We start from the raw sequence: 17,577 nt of genomic DNA, 5'->3' as shown, positions 1-17,577 counted from the left end.
CCACAAGGGGAAACTCCCACCATCCCCACAGCCCTGCCTCGTGCTGACCCATCCTGTGTTCATCTCATCAAGCCAAATCTCTTCCGTCCAAAGCACGCGGAGAAAGCATCAAAATTAAAAGGGTGACTCTTCCATTTCTTGCCACTTTGGCATAGAGAAAGCTTGTTGTCTGGTCACCAGTTAATAATTTGCCTGTGTTTGTCTTGATGACTCCATTTGTTGTCTCTCTTCTTAAAAGATTACATTAAAACAGTGGCCAGGTCTTCTCTGCAGGTGAAGCCGCAGAGCGTGACATTGGATCAGATAGGAGGGCAGAACCCTTTCTCGGTCTTGATCAACCGACCGTCAGCCCTGCTCACCTGCTCACCTGTATTCGCCTCTCTCTACCTGGCGGCAACCCCACTGTCAGCTGATCTCACCTGAGCATTCACTGTGGCTTGGCCCGTGTGCATGGGCCCGTTTTCCCACGTCAATACAATTCCAGGCTGTAATGTAGGAAAGGGTGGAGGAGAGGCCGAAGGGACCCCGAGAGTTGAAGTCACGCATTCGTGTCATTGTTTGTTCCAGAGAATCACGCACGGCAGTTATTAGGGCTGAGGGCCCTGATGCCGGACTGTTCACATGCGATCTCAGCTCCGACGTCAGGCAGGCACATGACGTGGATCGTGCTCCCCAGACATCGCCAGGGCTCGCTCCGTTCTGCTCAGCCATCTCCTTGTCCGGGAGCTTTGTCTGTTCGCTCTTAATTACCATTGCAGCATCGCTCAGCCCCTCCCATCCCGCTGCATTCCTCTCCATGGCATTTATCAGCAACTGAAATAGGCCGTGTTTGTTCACTGGACATTCCTTCCCACTTGGGTGCAAGTCCCCTGAGAGGAGAGCCTGGGACCTGTTTCGTGACGTCCTTCCCATGCCTGCTACAGAGAGTACACTGTGTCTCAGCACTCGTGAGCCCGTGAGTGAAGGACCTCCAGGGAGACGCCCAGGCACCTGATACCTCTGTCTTCTTGTACGTAAAGTGGGAGAGTAAGAAACGTGCATCCTAAGGGTGGGTGAGATTGGGTGAGCACCTGGCAGTAGCAAACACTCAACAAACTTTAATAATTATTCTTTAAGTATCTATTGAACACCTGCCATGAAAGACATGCTGAAGCAGGAATTGTGAACATCTGCTTTGAAACGGAACTGCTGTGGGTTCAAGTCCTGGCTCCACCTCTCTGGATGAAATTCTTAAACTCTGTGGGCTTCAGTTGCTCCTCAATAAATGGAAATAGCGATTATACCACACAGGGTCGTGGCAGGTATTAAATGAGATGCTGTATGTGAAGCCCTTACAAGCACTTGGCACTTAGTAAGCACTCCTTTAATATCAGCTGTTAGTACACATGAAGAACGGACGAGATGGACCTCTGTGGTAGAGGTAGAAAGGGACCAATGCTGGAACACTGAGGAACACGCAGGCGCTATGGGACAGAGAGGGCTCTAACCCAGAGGGTGAGTTCCGAGAAGACTTCCTGACGAGGTTTTGTGAAAGTGGGGTCAGCTGGGTGGAAGTGGGGAGCGGGAAGCATGTGCAAAGGAAGCAGGAGAAAGTCAAGCCCCATTGGGACCATCTGACCCAAAGGAGGAACGAAGCTGGGGAGCAGCAATGGATAAGCCTGGAGAACTGGGTGGAGGTCCATGTGTGAAAGGCCTGACTAACGTGGCAGCCTCTGTGCAGGAGACCACAAGGTACCACTGCAGGATGTCACGCCAGGGAGTGACAAGACCCACTGGCACTGAGACAGGCCCCCCTGGGCAGTGGTGTGGTACACAGGACACCATTCCCTCCGTGGACAGCATACTTATTCTGTCATTCAGTATTTATAGCATCATGTCCCTACAGCAGGGAAGGTGAGTGCAGCGTGGTGGCCGCTCCACAATACTTACTGAGCACCTACTATATACCCAGCACTGTGCTAGGTGCTGGGGGATACAGGTGGGAACACAAATCCCTGCCCTCTAGTGGGGAAAGTCAGCCAGTGAGCAAAATAAATAAATATATAATATGCTCCATGGTGATGAATATGACAGCAAAAAATAAAACTAGCACATGGAGTGTTGAGTAGGGTGAGCGTGTGCAATTCCAGCTCAGGCAGTCAGAGAAGGCCTCGCTGAGAAGGTGACTTTGAGCAAAGATGGCGATGAGGGCGTGAGCCCCTGGACATCCAAGGGAAGAGCACTGAGGGCAGAGGGAGCAAGTGCCCCGAGACGGGATGTGCCCGTGAGTTTCAGAAGGAGCCGGGAGGCCAGTGTGGCTGGAGCGGGCTGAGCAAGTGATGTGGGGGTAGGGAGGGGTGATCTGGTACCACCTTTTATTTTTTAATCATATACACTTTGCAGCAACGTGAGTGTCTCAGACTTACAGCGTGATTTCTAGTTTAACTCGGCCTTGAGGTCACGCCTTGCTTTCTGCTCTTCATAAGCTCTACTCTCTTTGCTTTTACCTGTGTCCCTTCTCGTGTGTTCTCCACACACTAGCCAGAGGGATCTTCTTAAAAAGTAGACCTTGTTAAAGTCCTAAGTCTTCGCTTTACTCTTTGAATAAAATCCCACGTCCCGGGCTTCCCTGGTGGCGCAGTGGTTGAGAGTCCGCCTGCCAATGCAGGGGACGCGGGTTCGTGCCCCGGTCCGGGAGGATCCCACATGCCGCGGAGCGGCTGGGCCCATGAGCCATGGCCACTGAGCCTGCACGTCCAGAGCCTGTACTCTGCAACGGGAGAGGCCACAGCAGTGAGAGGCCCGCATACCACAAAAAAAAAAAAAAAAAAAAAAATCCCACATCCTTACCATGTGCCCACGTGACCTGCTGGCAGCCCGGTGCCCCTACCGCCATGCCTGGGCACCCCAGGGGCCTGCCTGGTCGCCACCCTTGGCTTTGCACATGCTGCTCCTTCCCTCTGGGACACCCTCCCACCTCCTGACATCAGCGTGAGTGTCTCCCTTCCAGGAGACTCGCCCTGGCCACCCCATCTATAGCAGGTGTTTTCCTCCGCCTCGTTCTCTATCTAAGGCCTCCTTCCTTCATAACACTTATCTCAATGGCGATTTGTGTTTCACTTGTGTTTTCCTTGCCCAATAGTCCTTAACCTCCAGGTGAGCAGGGACCAAGTCTGTGTTGTTCACTTTCTATCTCCAGCTCAGAGCCCGGAACCTGGCACACAGTAGGACCCCAGTGTTGAATACAAACGCTCCTTAAACTTACTAATTATTCCCAAAGAGCCCAGCACGCTGTCTCCTACCACAAAGGTGTTCAATTAATAGTTGCTCATTTGGTGTGATTTGAGGTCGGAACGTGGCCTCCAGCTTCCTTCCTACAGCTGTAAATCACTCTGTTGCAGACGCTGTTTCCAGTTGCTTGAAGACAAGTGGCATCAAAACTCAAGACTGTCACAGTCATAGTCGAACAAGTAAGTGTAAGAGATGCCATCTGTCATTGGTAATTTCTTAAAACCATTCATGCGACAAAGTAATCTTCTTTAATAAGCTTTGAGACTCAGTGTTTGAGTGAGTCCCGTTATTTCCCAAAGAACATAGCAGAGAAATTGATGATTACTGTTATAAGTGTTATCAAAATCCAATTTCTTTCTTTTGACTTGGAAATGGTATTAGGAGAATTAAAGTAATGTTCTAACCATGTTAAATTTCTGAATAAGGGTTTGTTTCTCCTGGTCTACTGTGAATCCTTCTCACTGAAGTACTCAGGGATGATACTAAAGAAACCCCATGAGTTGGCAATTCTGTTAGCTTTCCCAGAACTAAGATCTACCCAGGACAGGGTCGAGCCTGCTGGGCTTGGTTCTAGCCATTTAACATGTATTAAATCATAATCCTCTAATCTGTGCTATGAGGTAGGTACTCTTACGTTGACTTAAAAAAAATGCACAACATGGGAGTTGCCAGTTAAGTTTTTGGGGGGCAAAATGAGGACTGCAGCCCGGGAGACAGCGGTTCAGGTAACTCTGAGAAACTGCCCCAAGGAGGCGAAGGGAAGAGCCAGGAGATACAGGAGTTTTGCAGCAAAGAGCAGGTAATCGGAACGTCAGAAGAGTATTGATTTTTGTTTTTCTAACATCTTCATTGGAGTATAATTGCTTTACAATGGTGTGTTAGTTTCTGCTTTATTACTGGGCATGTCCCCTGAGAAAACCATAATTCAAAAAGAGTCTTGTACCACAATGTTTATTGCAGCTTTATTTACAATAGCCGGGACATGGAAGCAACCTAAGTGTCCATCAACAGATGAGTGGATAAAGAAGACGCGGCACATACATACAATGGAATATTAGCCATAAAAAGAACGAAATTGAGTTATTTTTAGTGAGGTGGATGGACCTAGTGTCTGTCATAAAGATTATTGTTAATTAAAGACAACCAAATGTCTCAACTTAAGGAATTCAGCGCTTTTCTAGGTGTGGGAAGATGCAAGAGTCTGGACTCAGTGAAATCATTCCTTTGATATGCACCTCAGCTACCTGGGGCCAGTATCCTGTATTTTCACATCCTGAGTTTCCTCAGGGCTCACCTTAGGGAGTGGCTGCAGTCTGATGGCTGCTAGATGGCAGGGATCCTTTTCAGCCCTGAGTCGCCTCAGGGCTCACCGGCTTACGTTGGAGGGTTGCAATCATTGATGACTGTGACATCTTTTGTTTATTGATATGGCAGGAAATATTCCACTTGTAAGTATTCCATTCCATTTATAAATATTCCATTTATCACTTACTAACCCATTTTAGAGAGAAGATAACTAGAGAGATTTGGTTACAGAGCTAGAAGAGGTGAATTCAGGACCCAAACCCAGCCAGCCAGGCTCCAGAGCAAGTCTTAACTATGATACAATGGAACAAGAGAAATACCAGTTTTTCATGCAAAACATAATTGTAGGATTAGTCCAGCCAGACAGTTGTAGCTATGGGATCTCAATACAACCACACTGCTTTTCAGAAAGAAGAATGGAAACGTCATTCGACTGTCATTTCATTAATTCCCTAGAATTAGTTGGTAGTTCCATCGAGCAGGGAAAGTTCGTGAGCCAGTGTTGCTGGTCGATGTAAATAGGATGTCTCTGTGTGTGTGTTGTAATTACTTTAGTAGAAGAGGACATTTCACAGCTAGGTATGGTTCCCAGTAGAAGAAGACATTTCACAGCTAGGTATGGTTCCAAGTAGAGCACTCGGTCATCACTTTGGGAAATAACCATGAAGGAGCATTTCTCATGGGTTCATGAGAAGTTGTACAACTCTTCAATTTTTCTGTTTTAATTTTTAGCTCACTTTTTTTCCTTCCCTAAAGGCCTCCAGAGCTCTCACCTATGGGAATTTGTGAGAGACCTGCTTCTATCTCCTGAGGAAAACTGTGGCATTCTGGAATGGGAAGATAGGGAACAAGGTATTTTTCGGGTGGTTAAATCAGAAGCCCTGGCAAAGATGTGGGGACAGAGGAAGAGAAATGACAGAATGACGTATGAAAAGTTGAGCAGAGCTCTGAGGTAAGTGAACAGCACGAAATGCCGTGAGCCTTCAGGCAGAGTTATATAAAAAGTGTCATGAGACAACACTTCAGCTCTTAGGTACAGGTGGGATTAGGGTTTGTAAACCGACACGCCGTCCTTTCCATTCTTGGCAGTGTTCCCCGGGGATCACTCTGAAGCCAGGCTATCAGACACACACACACACACACACGCACACGCACACACACACACACACGTTTTGAACCAGATGTGGTGAGGTTCGCTCTTCAAGATGACTGGGAAAGGTTTAAGTGTAAGTTGATAAGAGGGTGTGAAAATACCAGGGTAACCAAAGACCAGCCTGTCACCTGAGAGGAAAGAGGAACGTGTTTATGCGCTGTTGTTTTCCCAGGGTATGAACCCTCCTCACGTCCCTCTTCTGCTGTCTTTCACAGGTACTACTATAAAACAGGAATTCTGGAACGGGTCGACCGAAGATTAGTATACAAATTTGGAAAAAACGCACACGGGTGGCAGGAAGACAAGCTATGATCTCCTCCGTCATCAAGCTCATTTTATGGATTTCTATCTCTTAAAACAAATAGATTGCAATAGACCTTGAAAGTTCACTTTTTTAAAAGCCTGCAAACGTGCTGATAAAATTTCTCCACATCTCAGCTTACATTTGGATTCAGAGTTGTTGTTGTCTACTTGGGGGTGATGACAGCAACCCTTAAGAAATTCCTTTTTTTTTTTTTTTTTACCCGAGGGGAGGAGGGATGATCTTTTGTGGTACCCGGATCAAACATCACTTCCCTAGTCAAGAGTTGCAGAACCACAATGCCCTGTGCTATTGCTGCTGCTCAGAGAAAAAGGATCCAATTCTGCCATTAGAGGCTCATCCGGTGCTCCCATTCCAAAGGCTCAAAAGTTTTCACATAGTTAACTGTGGCAGCTCACAAAGCGAAACAGAAGTGATGAGTTTGTAGTTAATATAGTAGGACGGGGTGAGATGTGGGTAAGACAAACATACTGTAGATTTTAAATTGTTAAAGTCGAGTTCCATAGAAAAGTTTCTTAATTAGTAAAGGAGCTAAGCCATCAAGCTGGTACATAAGTGGATTTAGCATAGGTTAATAGCGAGTTTCTTAACCAGAACATCTTTTTAGCCACTCAGCAAAACTCCCATGGCCATCCTTCTGCAGTAACACAAAATTAGGCACATTCTTAATTCTGGCTGAGTGTATTCCCCCTCTTCTCCTAGGTGGGAGGCATCAGATGTGCAAAGAGTCGACAGACGCTTACATCAATTTCCAAATCACCTCTGTTTCTATGATTCAAGTTGTCAACACAATAAAATCGTAATTCATTGATTCTGTCTGTGGGCAAGATGTTACACCTTTATAGAACAGGGAATGTCTTGATGGCTCTGTAATGGCCAATTAAATTACGAGCCTCTTGTTTTGTCTTCCCACCCGATGAGTATGCAAGCTCTAAAATGCATATTTCCTTGACAAAATTAGCGACGTTGGATATACACCAGTGAATGTTCACAAGTTAAAGTATGCACTGACGTTTTCTCATCAGTCACTGGTAGGTGAGCCATTAGTGACCTCCAGCTGGATGGACTGCCCCTAGAACTCCTTCCCCAGAGCAGGAAGCCTCATGTGATGAGGCACTGAACGACAATATAGGCTGAGGGCCTCCATCTTAGAGTTTCACGTCAAAAGTAACTTGTTTTTAAAAAATGTGAATGACTGTAAAATAGTCTATTTTTTAGATTCATGTGTTTTCCAGGTGGATACAGTTTGTAAACAATGTGAATAAAATATTTAACATGTTAACACTGTCTCCATATTGTTCAATTTAGCAAGGCCGACTCAGCAAACATTGACAACCTATAAAACCTTTGATGACCCTTCCATTTCCTAGCATTTAGGAGATGGAGATTCCCAGAGAGCCCCAAAATATGCAAGAAATATATGAAGTAATCCTCCCCACAACCTTTCTATCCTAAGACAGAGGCCCCCTCACAAGATGGAAGGCATGGTCCAGTGGGTCCTACAGCTATATTTTTGTTCGGTATGCGCACACACACACAATTTTTTTTTTTTTGCTTGTGTTTTGAGCTTTTGTTTTGTTTCTTATTTTGAATTAGTTGCCTTATTTAAAAATCAGGAGATTTACAGACAAATCCAGATTACCAATTTCTTTTTGAAAATCACATCTGGTACCACTAGTTTCTCAGTGCCTGTCGCAGTGATTTCCTGGACCTGAGTGCAAGAGCGTTTGGTCACCTCTTCATGCTGCCTCAGACGCTGAACTTTGTTCTTGCACTGTTGTGATTGGTTTGAGGGGTTTCTTTGTTTTTTTCTTTTTAATACAATTTTTAAAGGTTACACTCCATTTACAGTCATTACCAACTATTGGCTATATTCCCCATACTGTACAGTACATCCTTGTGGCCTATTTTATACCCAATAGTGTGTGCCTTCCCCTCCCCCATCCCTATCTTGCCCCTTCCCCACCAGCAACCACTAGTTTGTTCTCCATATCTCTGAGTCTGCTTCTTTTTAGTTATATTCACCAGTTGGTTGTGTTTTTTAGATTCCACATATAAGGATAGCATACAGTATTTGTTGTTCTCTGACTTATTTCACTAAGGATAATGACCTCCAAGTCCATCCATGTGACTGCTAATGGCAAAATTTCATTCTCTTTTATGGCTGAGTAATATTCCATTGTATATATGTACCACATATTCTTTAACCATTCGTCTGTCGATGGACACTTAGGTTGCTTCCATATCTTGGCAATTGTAAATTATGCTTTTTTGAACATTGCAGTGCATGTATCTTTTTTATTTTATTTTATTTTATTTATTATTTTTTTGCAGTACGCGGGCCTCTCACTGATGCGGCCTCTCCCGTTGTGGAGCACAGGCTCCGGACACTCAGGCTCAGCGGCCATGGCCCACGGGCCCAGCCGCTCCACGGCATGTGGGATCCTCCCGGACCGGGGCACGAACCCATGTCCCCTGCATCGGCAGGCGGACTCTCAACCACTGCGCCACCAGGGAAGCCCCTCTTTTTTATTTTTTTAACATCTTTATTGGAGTATAATTGCTTTGCGATGTTGTGTTAGTTTCTGCTGTATAACAAAGTGAATCAGCTATATGCATACATATATCCCCATATACCCTCCCTCTTGCATCTCCCTCCCACCCACCTTATCCCACCCCTCTAGGTGATCACAAAGCACCGAGCTGATCTCCCTGTGCTATGCGGCTGCTTCCTACTAGCTATCTATTTTACACTTGGTAGTGTATATATCTGCATGCCACTCTCTCACTTCGTCTCAGCTTACCCTTCCCCTTCCCCGTGTCCTCAAGTCCATTCTAGACACCTGCGTCTTTATTCTTGCCCTGCCCTAGGTTCCTCAGAACCTTTTTTTGTTGTTGTTGTTAGATTCCATATATATGTGTTAGCATACAGTATTTTTTCTTTTTCTGACTTACTTCACTCGTATGATAGAATCTAGGTCCATCCACCTCACTACAAATAACTCAATTTCATTTCTTTTTATGGCTGAGTAATACTCCATTGTATATATGTGCCACATCTTCTTTATCCATTCCTCTGTCAATGTACACTTAGGTTGCTTCCATGTTCTGGCTATTTTAAGTAGTGCTGCAATGAACATTGTGGTACATGACTCTTTTTGAATTATGGTTTTCTCAGGGTATATGCCCAGTAGTAGGATTGCTGGGTCATATGGTAGTTCTATTTTTAGTTTTGTAAGGAACCTCCATACTGTTCTCCATAGTGGCTGTATCAATTTACATTCCCACCAACAGTGCAAGAGGGTTCCCTTTTCTCCACACCCTCTCCAGCATTCACTGATTGCAGATTTTTTGATGATGGCCATTCTGACTGGTGTGAAGTGATACCTCATTGTAGTTTTGGTTTGCATTTCTCTAATGATTAGTGATGTTGAGCATCCTTTCATGTGTTTGTTGGCAATCTGTATATCTTCTTTGGAGAAATGTCTATTTAGGTCTTCTGACCATTTTTGGATTGGGTTGTTTTTTTGATATTGAGCTGCATGTGCTGGTTGTATAATTTGGAGATTAATCCTTTGTCAGTTGCTTCATTTGCAAATATTTTCTCCCATTCTGACGGTTGTCTTTTCGTCTTGTTTATGGTTTCCTTTGCTGTGCAAGAGCTTTTAAGTTTCATTAGATGCCATTTGTTTATTTTTGTTTTTATTTCCATTTCTCTAGGAGGTGGGTCAAAAAGGATCTTGCTGTGATTTATGTCATAGGGTGTTCTGCCTATGTTTTCCTCTAAGAGTTTGATAGTGTCTGGCTTTACATTTAGGTCTTTAATCCATTTTGATTTTATTTTTGTGTATGGTGTTAGGGAGTTTTCTAATTTCATTCTTTTATGTGTAGCTGTCCAGTTTTCCCAGCACCACTTATTGAAGAGGATGTCTTTTCTCCATTGTATACTCTTGCCTCCTTTATCAAAGATAAGGTGGCCATAGGTGCATGGGTTTATCTCTGGACTTTCTATCCTGTTCCAATGATCTATATTTCTGTTTTTGTGCTAGTACCATACTGTCTTGATCACTGTAGCTTTGTAGTATAGTCTGAAGTCAGGGTGCCTGATTCCTCCAGCTCCGTTTTTCTTTCTCAAGATCACTTTGGCTATTCACGGTCTTTTGTGTTTCCATACAAATTGTGAAATTTTTTGTTCTGTGAACAATTTCATAGTTCTGTGAACAATGCCATTGGTAGTTTGATAGGGGTTGCATTGAATCTGTAGATTGCTTTGGGTAGTATAGTCATTTTCACAATGTTGATTCTTCCAATCCAAGAACATGGTATATCTCTCGATCTGTTTGTATCATCTTTAATTTCTTTCATCAGTGTCTTATAGTTTTCTGCATACAGGTTTTTTGTCTCCTTAGGTAAGTTTATTCCTAGGTATTTTATTCTTTTTGTTGCAATGGTAAATGGGAGTGTTTCCTTAATTTCTCTTTCAGATTTTCATCATTCATAGGAATGCATTAATTTTGTATCCTGCTACTCTACCAAATTCATTGATTAGCTCTAGTAGTTTTCTGGTAGCATCTTTAGGATTGTCTATGTATAGTATCATGTCATCTGCAAACAGTGACAATTTTATTTCTTCTTTTCCGATTTGTATTCCTTTTATTTCTTTTTCATCTCTGATTGCTGTGGCTAAAACTTCCAAAACTATGTTGAATAATAGTGGTGAGAGTGGGCAACCTTGTCTTGTTCCTGATCTTAGAGGAAGTGGTTTCAGTTTTTCACCATTGAGAATGATGTTTGCTGTGGGTTTGTCATATATGGCCTTTATTATGTTGAGGTAGGTTCCCTCTATACCTACTTTCTGGAGAATTTTTATCATAATTGAGTGTTGAATTTTGTCAAAAGCTTTTTCTGTATTTATCGAGATTATCATATGGTTTTTATCCTTCTGTTTGTTAATATGGTGTATCACATTGATTGATTTGCATATATTGAAGAATCCTTGCATTCCTGGGATAAACCTGACTTGATCATGGTGTTTGATCCTTTTAATGTGCTGTTGGATTTTGTTTGTTAGTATTTTGTTGAGGATTTTTGCATCTATGGTCATCAGTAATATTGGCCTGTAGTTTTCTTTTTTTTGTGACATCTTTGTCTGGTTTTGGTATCAGGGTTATGGTGGCCTCAGAGAATGAGTTTTAGAGTGTTCCTCCCTCTGTTATATTTTGGAAGAGTTTGAGAAGGATCAGTGTTAGCTTTTCTCTAAATGTCTGATAGAATTCACCTGTGAAGCCACCTGGTCCTGGGCTTTTGTTTGTTGGAAGATTTTTAATCACAGTTTCAATTTCAGTGCTTGTGTTTGGTCTGTTTATATTTTCTATTTCTTCCTGGTTCAGTCTCAAAAGGTTGTACTTTTCTAAGAATTTGTCCATTTCTTCCAGGTTATCCATATTATTGACACAGAGTTGCTTGTAATAATCTCTCATGATCCTTAGTATTTCTGCAGTGTCAGTTGTTACTTCTTTTTCATTTCTAATTCTGTTGAGTTGAATCTTCCACCTTTTTTTCTTGATGAGTCTGGCTAATGGTTTATCAATTTTGTTTATCTTCTCAAAGAACCAGCTTTTAGTTTTATTGATCTTTGCTATTGTTTCCTCCATTTCTTTTTCATTTATTTCTGATCTTATCTTTATGATTTCTTTCCTTCTTCTAACTTTGGGAATTTTTTGTTCTTCTTTCTCTAATTGCTTTAGGTGTAAGGTTAGATTGTTTATTTGAGATGTTTCTAGTTTCTTGAGGTAGGATTATATTGCTATAAACTTCCCCCTTAGAACTGCTTTTGCTGCATCCCATAGGTTTTGTGTCATCGTGTTTTCATTGTCATTCCTTTCTAGGTATTTTTTTATTTCATCTTTAATTTCTTCAGTGATCTCTTTGTTATTTAATATGTATAGTTTAGCTTCCATGTGTTTGTATTTTTTACAGTTTTTTTTCCTGTAATTGATATCTAGTCTCATAGCGTTGTGGTCGGAAAAGATACTTGATACCATTTCAATTTTCTTAAATTTACCAAGGCTCGATTTGTGACCCAAGATATGGTCTATCCTTGAGAATGTTCCATGTGCACTTGAAAGTGTATTCTGCTGTTTTTGGATGGGATGTCCTATATATATCAATTAAGTCCATCTTGTTTAATGTGTCATTTAAAGCTTGTGTTTCCTTATTTATTTTCATTTTGGATGATTTGTCCATTGGTGAAAGTGGGGTGTTAAAGTCCCCTACTACGATTGTCTTATGTCGATTTCCCCTTTTATGGCTGTTAGCATTTGTCTTATGTATTGAGGTGCTCCTATGTTGGGTGCATAAATATTTTCAATTGTTATATCTTCTTCTTGGATTGATCCCTTGAACATTATGTAGTGCCTTTCTTTGTCTCTTGTAATACTCTTTATTTTAAAGTCTATTTTGTCTGATATAAGAATTGCTACTCCAGCTTTCTTTTTTTTAAAACATCTTTATTAGAGTATAATGGCTTTACAATGGTGTGTTAGTTTCTGCTTTATAACAAAGTGAATCAGTTATACATATACATATATCCCCATGTCTCTTCCCTCTTGCATCTCCCTCCCTATCCCACCCCTCTAGGTGGTCACAACTCCAGCTTTCTTTTGATTTCCATTTACATAGAATATCTTTTTCCGTCCCCTCCCTTTCAGTCTGTATGTGTCCCTAGGTCTGAAGTCGTCTCTTGTAGACAGCATATATACGGGTCTTGTTTTTGTATCCTTTCAGCCAGTCTATGTCTTTTGGTTGGAGCATTTAATCCATTTATATTTAAGGTAATTATCAATATGTATGTAAGAAAATTACCATTTTCTTAATTGTTTTGGGTTTGTTTTTTTAGGTCTTTTCCTTCTTTTGTCTTTCCTGCCTAGAGAAGTTCCTTTAGCATTTGTTGTAAAGCTGGTTTGGTGGTACAGAATTCTCTTAGCTTTTGCTTGTCTGAAAAGCTTTTGACTTCTCCATCGAATCTGAATGAGATCCTTGCTGGGTAGAGTAATCTTGGTTGTAGGTTTTTCCCTTTCATCATTGTAAATATATCCTGCCACTCCCTTCTGGCTTGTAGAATTTCTGCTGAAAGATCAGCTGTTAACCTTATGGTTATTCCCTTGTATGCTATTTGTTCTTTTTCCCTTGCTGCTTTTAGTATTTTTTCATTGAATTTAATTTTTGATAGTTTGATTAATATGTGTCTTGGCGTGTTTCTCCTTAGATTTATCCTCTATGGGACTCTCTGCACTTCCTGGACTTGACTATTTCCTTTCCCATATTAGGGAAGTTTTCAACTATAATCTTTTCAAATATTTTCTCAGTCCCTTTCTTTTTCTCTTCTTCTTCTGGGACCCCTATAATTCGAATGTTGGTGCATTTAATGTTGTCCCAGAGGTCTCTGAGACTGTCCTCAATTCTTTTCATTCTTTTTTCTTTATTTTTCTCTGTGATAGTTATTTCCACTATTTTATCTTCCAGGTCACTTAATCGTTCTTCTGCCTCAGTTATTCTGCTATTGATTCCTTCTAGAGAATTTTAAATTTCATTTATTGTGTTGTTCATCATTGTTTGTTTGCTCTTTAGTTCTTCTAGGTCCTTGTTTCTTGTATTTTCTCCATTCTATTTCCAAGATTTTGGATCATCTTTACTATAATTACTCTGGATTCTTTTTAAGGTAGACTGCCTATTTCCTCTTTGTTTGTTTGGTCCGGTGGGTTCTTACCTTGCTCCTTCATCTGCTGTGTGTTTCTCTGTCTTCTCATTTTGCTTAACTTACTGTGTTTGGGGTCTCCTTTTCACAGGCTGCAGGTTTGTAGTTTCCGTTGTTTTTGGTGTCTGCTCCCAGTGGCTAAGGTTGTTTCAGTGGGTTATGTAGGCTTCCTGGTGGAGGGGACTAGTGCCTGTGTTCTGGTGGATGACGCTGGATGTTGTCTTTCTGGTGTGCAGGACCACGTCCAGTGGTGTGTTTTGGGCTGCCTGTGACCTTATTATGATTTTAGGCAACATCCCTGCTAATGCGTGGAGTTGTGTTCCTGTCTTGCTAGTTGTTTGGCATAGGGTGTCCAACACTGTAGCTTGCTGGTCGTTGAGTGGAGCTGGGTCTTAGTGTTGAGCTGGAAATCTCTGGGAGAGCTTTTGCTGTTTGATACTATGTGGAGCCAGAAGGTCTCTGGTGGACCAATGTCATGAACTTAGCTCTCCCACCTCAGAGGCACAGGCCTGACACCCTGCCAGAGCACCAAGAACCCTGTCAACCACACAGCTCAGAAGAAAAGGGAGAAAAAAAGAAAAAGATAAAGAAAATAATAAAGTTATTAAAGTAAAACTATTTTTTAAATTATTAAAAATAAAAAAATTAAAAGTAATAAAAACAACAAAAAACAGGCAGACAGACCCTAGGGCAAATGGTAAAAGCAAAGCTACACAGACAAAATCACACGAAGACACATACACATACCCACTCAAAAAAACAGAAAAAGGAAACAAATATGTATATATATACATATAAAAAGAGGTAGATTGCCTATTTCATCTTCATTTATTGGGTCTTGTAGGTTTTTACCTTGCTCCTTTGTCTGTAACATTTTTTTTTTGTCATTTCATTCTTTTTTTTTTTTTTTTTTGATGGGTGGGGCTGTGTTCCTGTCTTACTGGCTGTTTGGCCTGAGGCATCCAGCACTGGAGTTTGCAGGCAGTTGGATAAAGCTGGGTCTTGGTGCTGAGATTAGGACCTTCAGGAGGTCTCACTCCAATTAATATTCCCTGGGGTCTGAGGTTCTCTGTTAGTCCAGCGGTTTGGACTTGGAGCTCCCACCACAGGAGCACAGGCTCGACCTCCAGCCTGGGAACCAAGATCCTGCAATCTGCGTGGTGTGGCACACACACAAAAAAGGAAATAAAGAAAGAAAGAAAAAGAGGAGCAGTACAATATCAAAGAATAAAAAACAAAATAAAATTAGAAAGATAAAAAATATATTAGGAAAAACAAAAATATAATTGAAACAACTGTAACAAGGTAAAATAAAACCACAATAGAGAAAAGAAAAAAAGGGGGGAGGGGTGCAGAGGGAACAAAAGGAGAGAACAATAACAAAGTATAAAGAATAAAATAAAATTAGAAAAATAAAGATTTATTAGGAAAAATAAAAATATAAATGAATCAACAACAATGTAAAACAGAACCCCAATGTAAAAGAGGAAAAAAAAAAAGCCTTGCAGGCAGAGTTTAGGTGGAAGGGGAACTTAGGCAGGGGTGGGATTTAGGGTGGGGTGGGACCTAAGCGAGTGGGAGGTGACGTTTGAGCTTGGGGCAGGGCCTCTACTTAGGACCTGTGCAGAAGGGGAGAGGCAGCACATGGAAAGGAGGTCCTCTGGAGTGTGGAGTTTGGAGGCGAGGCCCTGAGTGAGTGTGTGTGGTAGGGGTTAGGCCCATTGTGTTGGAGGGGGTCTCAGAGAGGGTCTCCGAGGATAGAGGTAGGGCCCTGGCTGGGGTGTGGGGTGGGGCCTGGGCTCTGCATGGCAGCAGGGAGGCTCTGAGGGCAGAGGATTAGGCCTGGGAGCCCATCTGGCTCCCTGGTGCCTAAATGGACAGGGAAAGCCCTGGTCCTTTTCCCTTCTGTTCCTTCGTGCCCCTCCCCCACCCTCTCCCCCAGGGTCTCCCCCGTCTCCGCTGGACCCCTAACTGTGGGTGGGTCCTGCTGGGTGTAGGAACTCCTCCCCTCCGCCAGCCACCCCTCAGGGATACGGTCCCGTAGGTCCGGCCTTTACTTTTGCTCCCCCTTCCCTCCCTCCCACTCCCTCAGGACTCGCGTGGCTGGAGGGGGCCTAGGTGGGCAGAGCATCAGGCCCGGGATCTCAGCAGGTTCCTGGGGACCCAAGTGGGCAGGGGAAACCTGGCCACACTCCCTTTTGATCCTCTGTCCTCCCAGTGGTCCCCAATCTCCCCCTTTGGGCATGGAATCCCTTCCCCTCCCCCAGCCGCCCTTCAGGGGCTCCATTCTCGTCCCGCCTCCACTTCTCCTCCCCCTTCACTCCCCCCACGCCCCACGTCCTACGCGGTCATGGGGGTTCCTCCCGTCCCCTTAGGTGTCCATGGTCCCCGGTGCCCCACTTGTGAGGAGACGCGAATTCCGCGTCATCCTAGTACGCCACCTTGACTCCGCCCTCCACGTGTATCTTTTTGAATTACTGTTTTTGTTTTTTTCATATCTATACGTAGGAGTGGAATTGCTGGGTAGTTCTATTTTTCGTTATTTTGGGAAACTTCCATACTGTTTTCCACAGTGGCTGCACCAATTTACTTTCTGTTTGGGGTTTTTTGTTTTTGTTTTTCATGAAAACAATGGAAATTCATTCTCTCACAATTCTGGAGGCTGAGTCCAAAATCAAGGTATTCCAGGGCCATGCTCCCTCCATAGGCTCTAGGGAAGAATCCTTCCTTGCTTCTTCTAGCTTCTGGAGGCTCCAGGTGTTCCTTAGCTTGTGGCTGTAAAATTCCAATCTCTGCCTCAATCTTCATATGAGCTGCCCCTCCTCCTCCCCTTTGGTCTCTTTAGAAGCACACTGATCTTTGATCATCCCAGATGATCTCATCTGGAGACACTTGCAGAAAACTTTTCTCCAAATAAAGTCAACTTCACAGCTTCCTGAGGTTAGGACATGGACATATTCTTTTAGGGACCATCATTCAACCCACTATACTCTTTAAAATGTGAGTTTTACTTAAACATATAGTTTCATAATGCAATTCATTCAAGAGTAGAAAATACAAGGACAATTTAAAATAGCATACTTTAAGCAAACAATAACAAAGCAAAACAACAAAAATAAAAACGACAATGCAAAATTCACTTAACAGTCAAATGAGAGAATAAGTATTTCCTTTGCAAAGAGTGTCATAGTCGAGCTTTCCACATGTGATTAAAATTTTCAAAAACTCAAAAGTAGGGCTTCCCTGGTGGCGCGGTGGTTGAGTCCGCCTGCCGATACAGGGGACACGGGTTCGTGCCCCAGACTGGGAAGATCCCACGTGCCACAGAGCGGCTGGGCCCGTGAGCCATGGCAGCTGAACCTGCGCGTCCAGAGCCTGTGCTCTGCAACCGGAGAGGCCACAACAGTAAGAGGCCCACGTACCGCAAAAAAAAAAAAAAAAAGTATACGTAACTTTTTGAGTTCACCTCCACTAACCTTTCACATCTTTAAAACTCTGATAAGGATTTTAAAGCCTTCAATTTGTCTTATCAGATCACTGAAAATAGAATGTGGCCCTTTGCCTTTATCATGAACTAAGAGGCAAAGACATGGCCAAGCAGTTTGCCCATTGTTTTTCTTTCAGAATAGCAAGTGCTAAGAAATTCTTAAAACTCATTTCTGTGGCAGAGATTACAAATTAGACTGATGCCCCTTTATATGGGAAAGGAAAAAAAGAATGTTTTTAAACTGAAATTCTACATTGAATTTGAAAGCAACAAGGTAATCTCTC

The 17,577-nt window shown here is 42.8% G+C and overlaps 1 protein-coding gene across 4 annotated transcripts in view; it reads left to right on the top strand.

Moving 5' to 3' along the window:
- The window catches only part of ELF5 (E74 like ETS transcription factor 5), a 28,930-nt gene extending 22,477 nt beyond the window's left edge, over nucleotides 1-6,453 (top strand). For 3 of the 4 annotated variants that reach the window (XM_065881478.1, XM_065881480.1, XM_065881479.1), the window contains 3 exons: nucleotides 3,381-3,449; nucleotides 5,332-5,527; nucleotides 5,944-6,104. In XM_065881478.1, coding sequence (XP_065737550.1) covers nucleotides 3,381-3,449; nucleotides 5,332-5,527; nucleotides 5,944-6,040 — 362 coding nt within the window. In that variant the 3' untranslated portion in view covers nucleotides 6,041-6,104. Of the gene's footprint in view, nucleotides 1-3,380; nucleotides 3,450-5,331; nucleotides 5,528-5,943 lie in introns of all 4 variants that reach the window. The other variant, XM_065881477.1, reaches the window with a different exon arrangement.
- The last annotated feature ends 11,124 nt before the right edge of the window (nucleotides 6,454-17,577 follow it).

This window comes from Phocoena phocoena, chromosome 8 (genome assembly GCF_963924675.1).
Source record: "Phocoena phocoena chromosome 8, mPhoPho1.1, whole genome shotgun sequence".
Taxonomy (NCBI): Eukaryota; Metazoa; Chordata; class Mammalia; order Artiodactyla; family Phocoenidae; genus Phocoena; species Phocoena phocoena.
The sequence above is the reverse complement of the archived record's forward strand: the minus strand, read 5'-3'. Positions and strand labels throughout refer to the sequence as shown.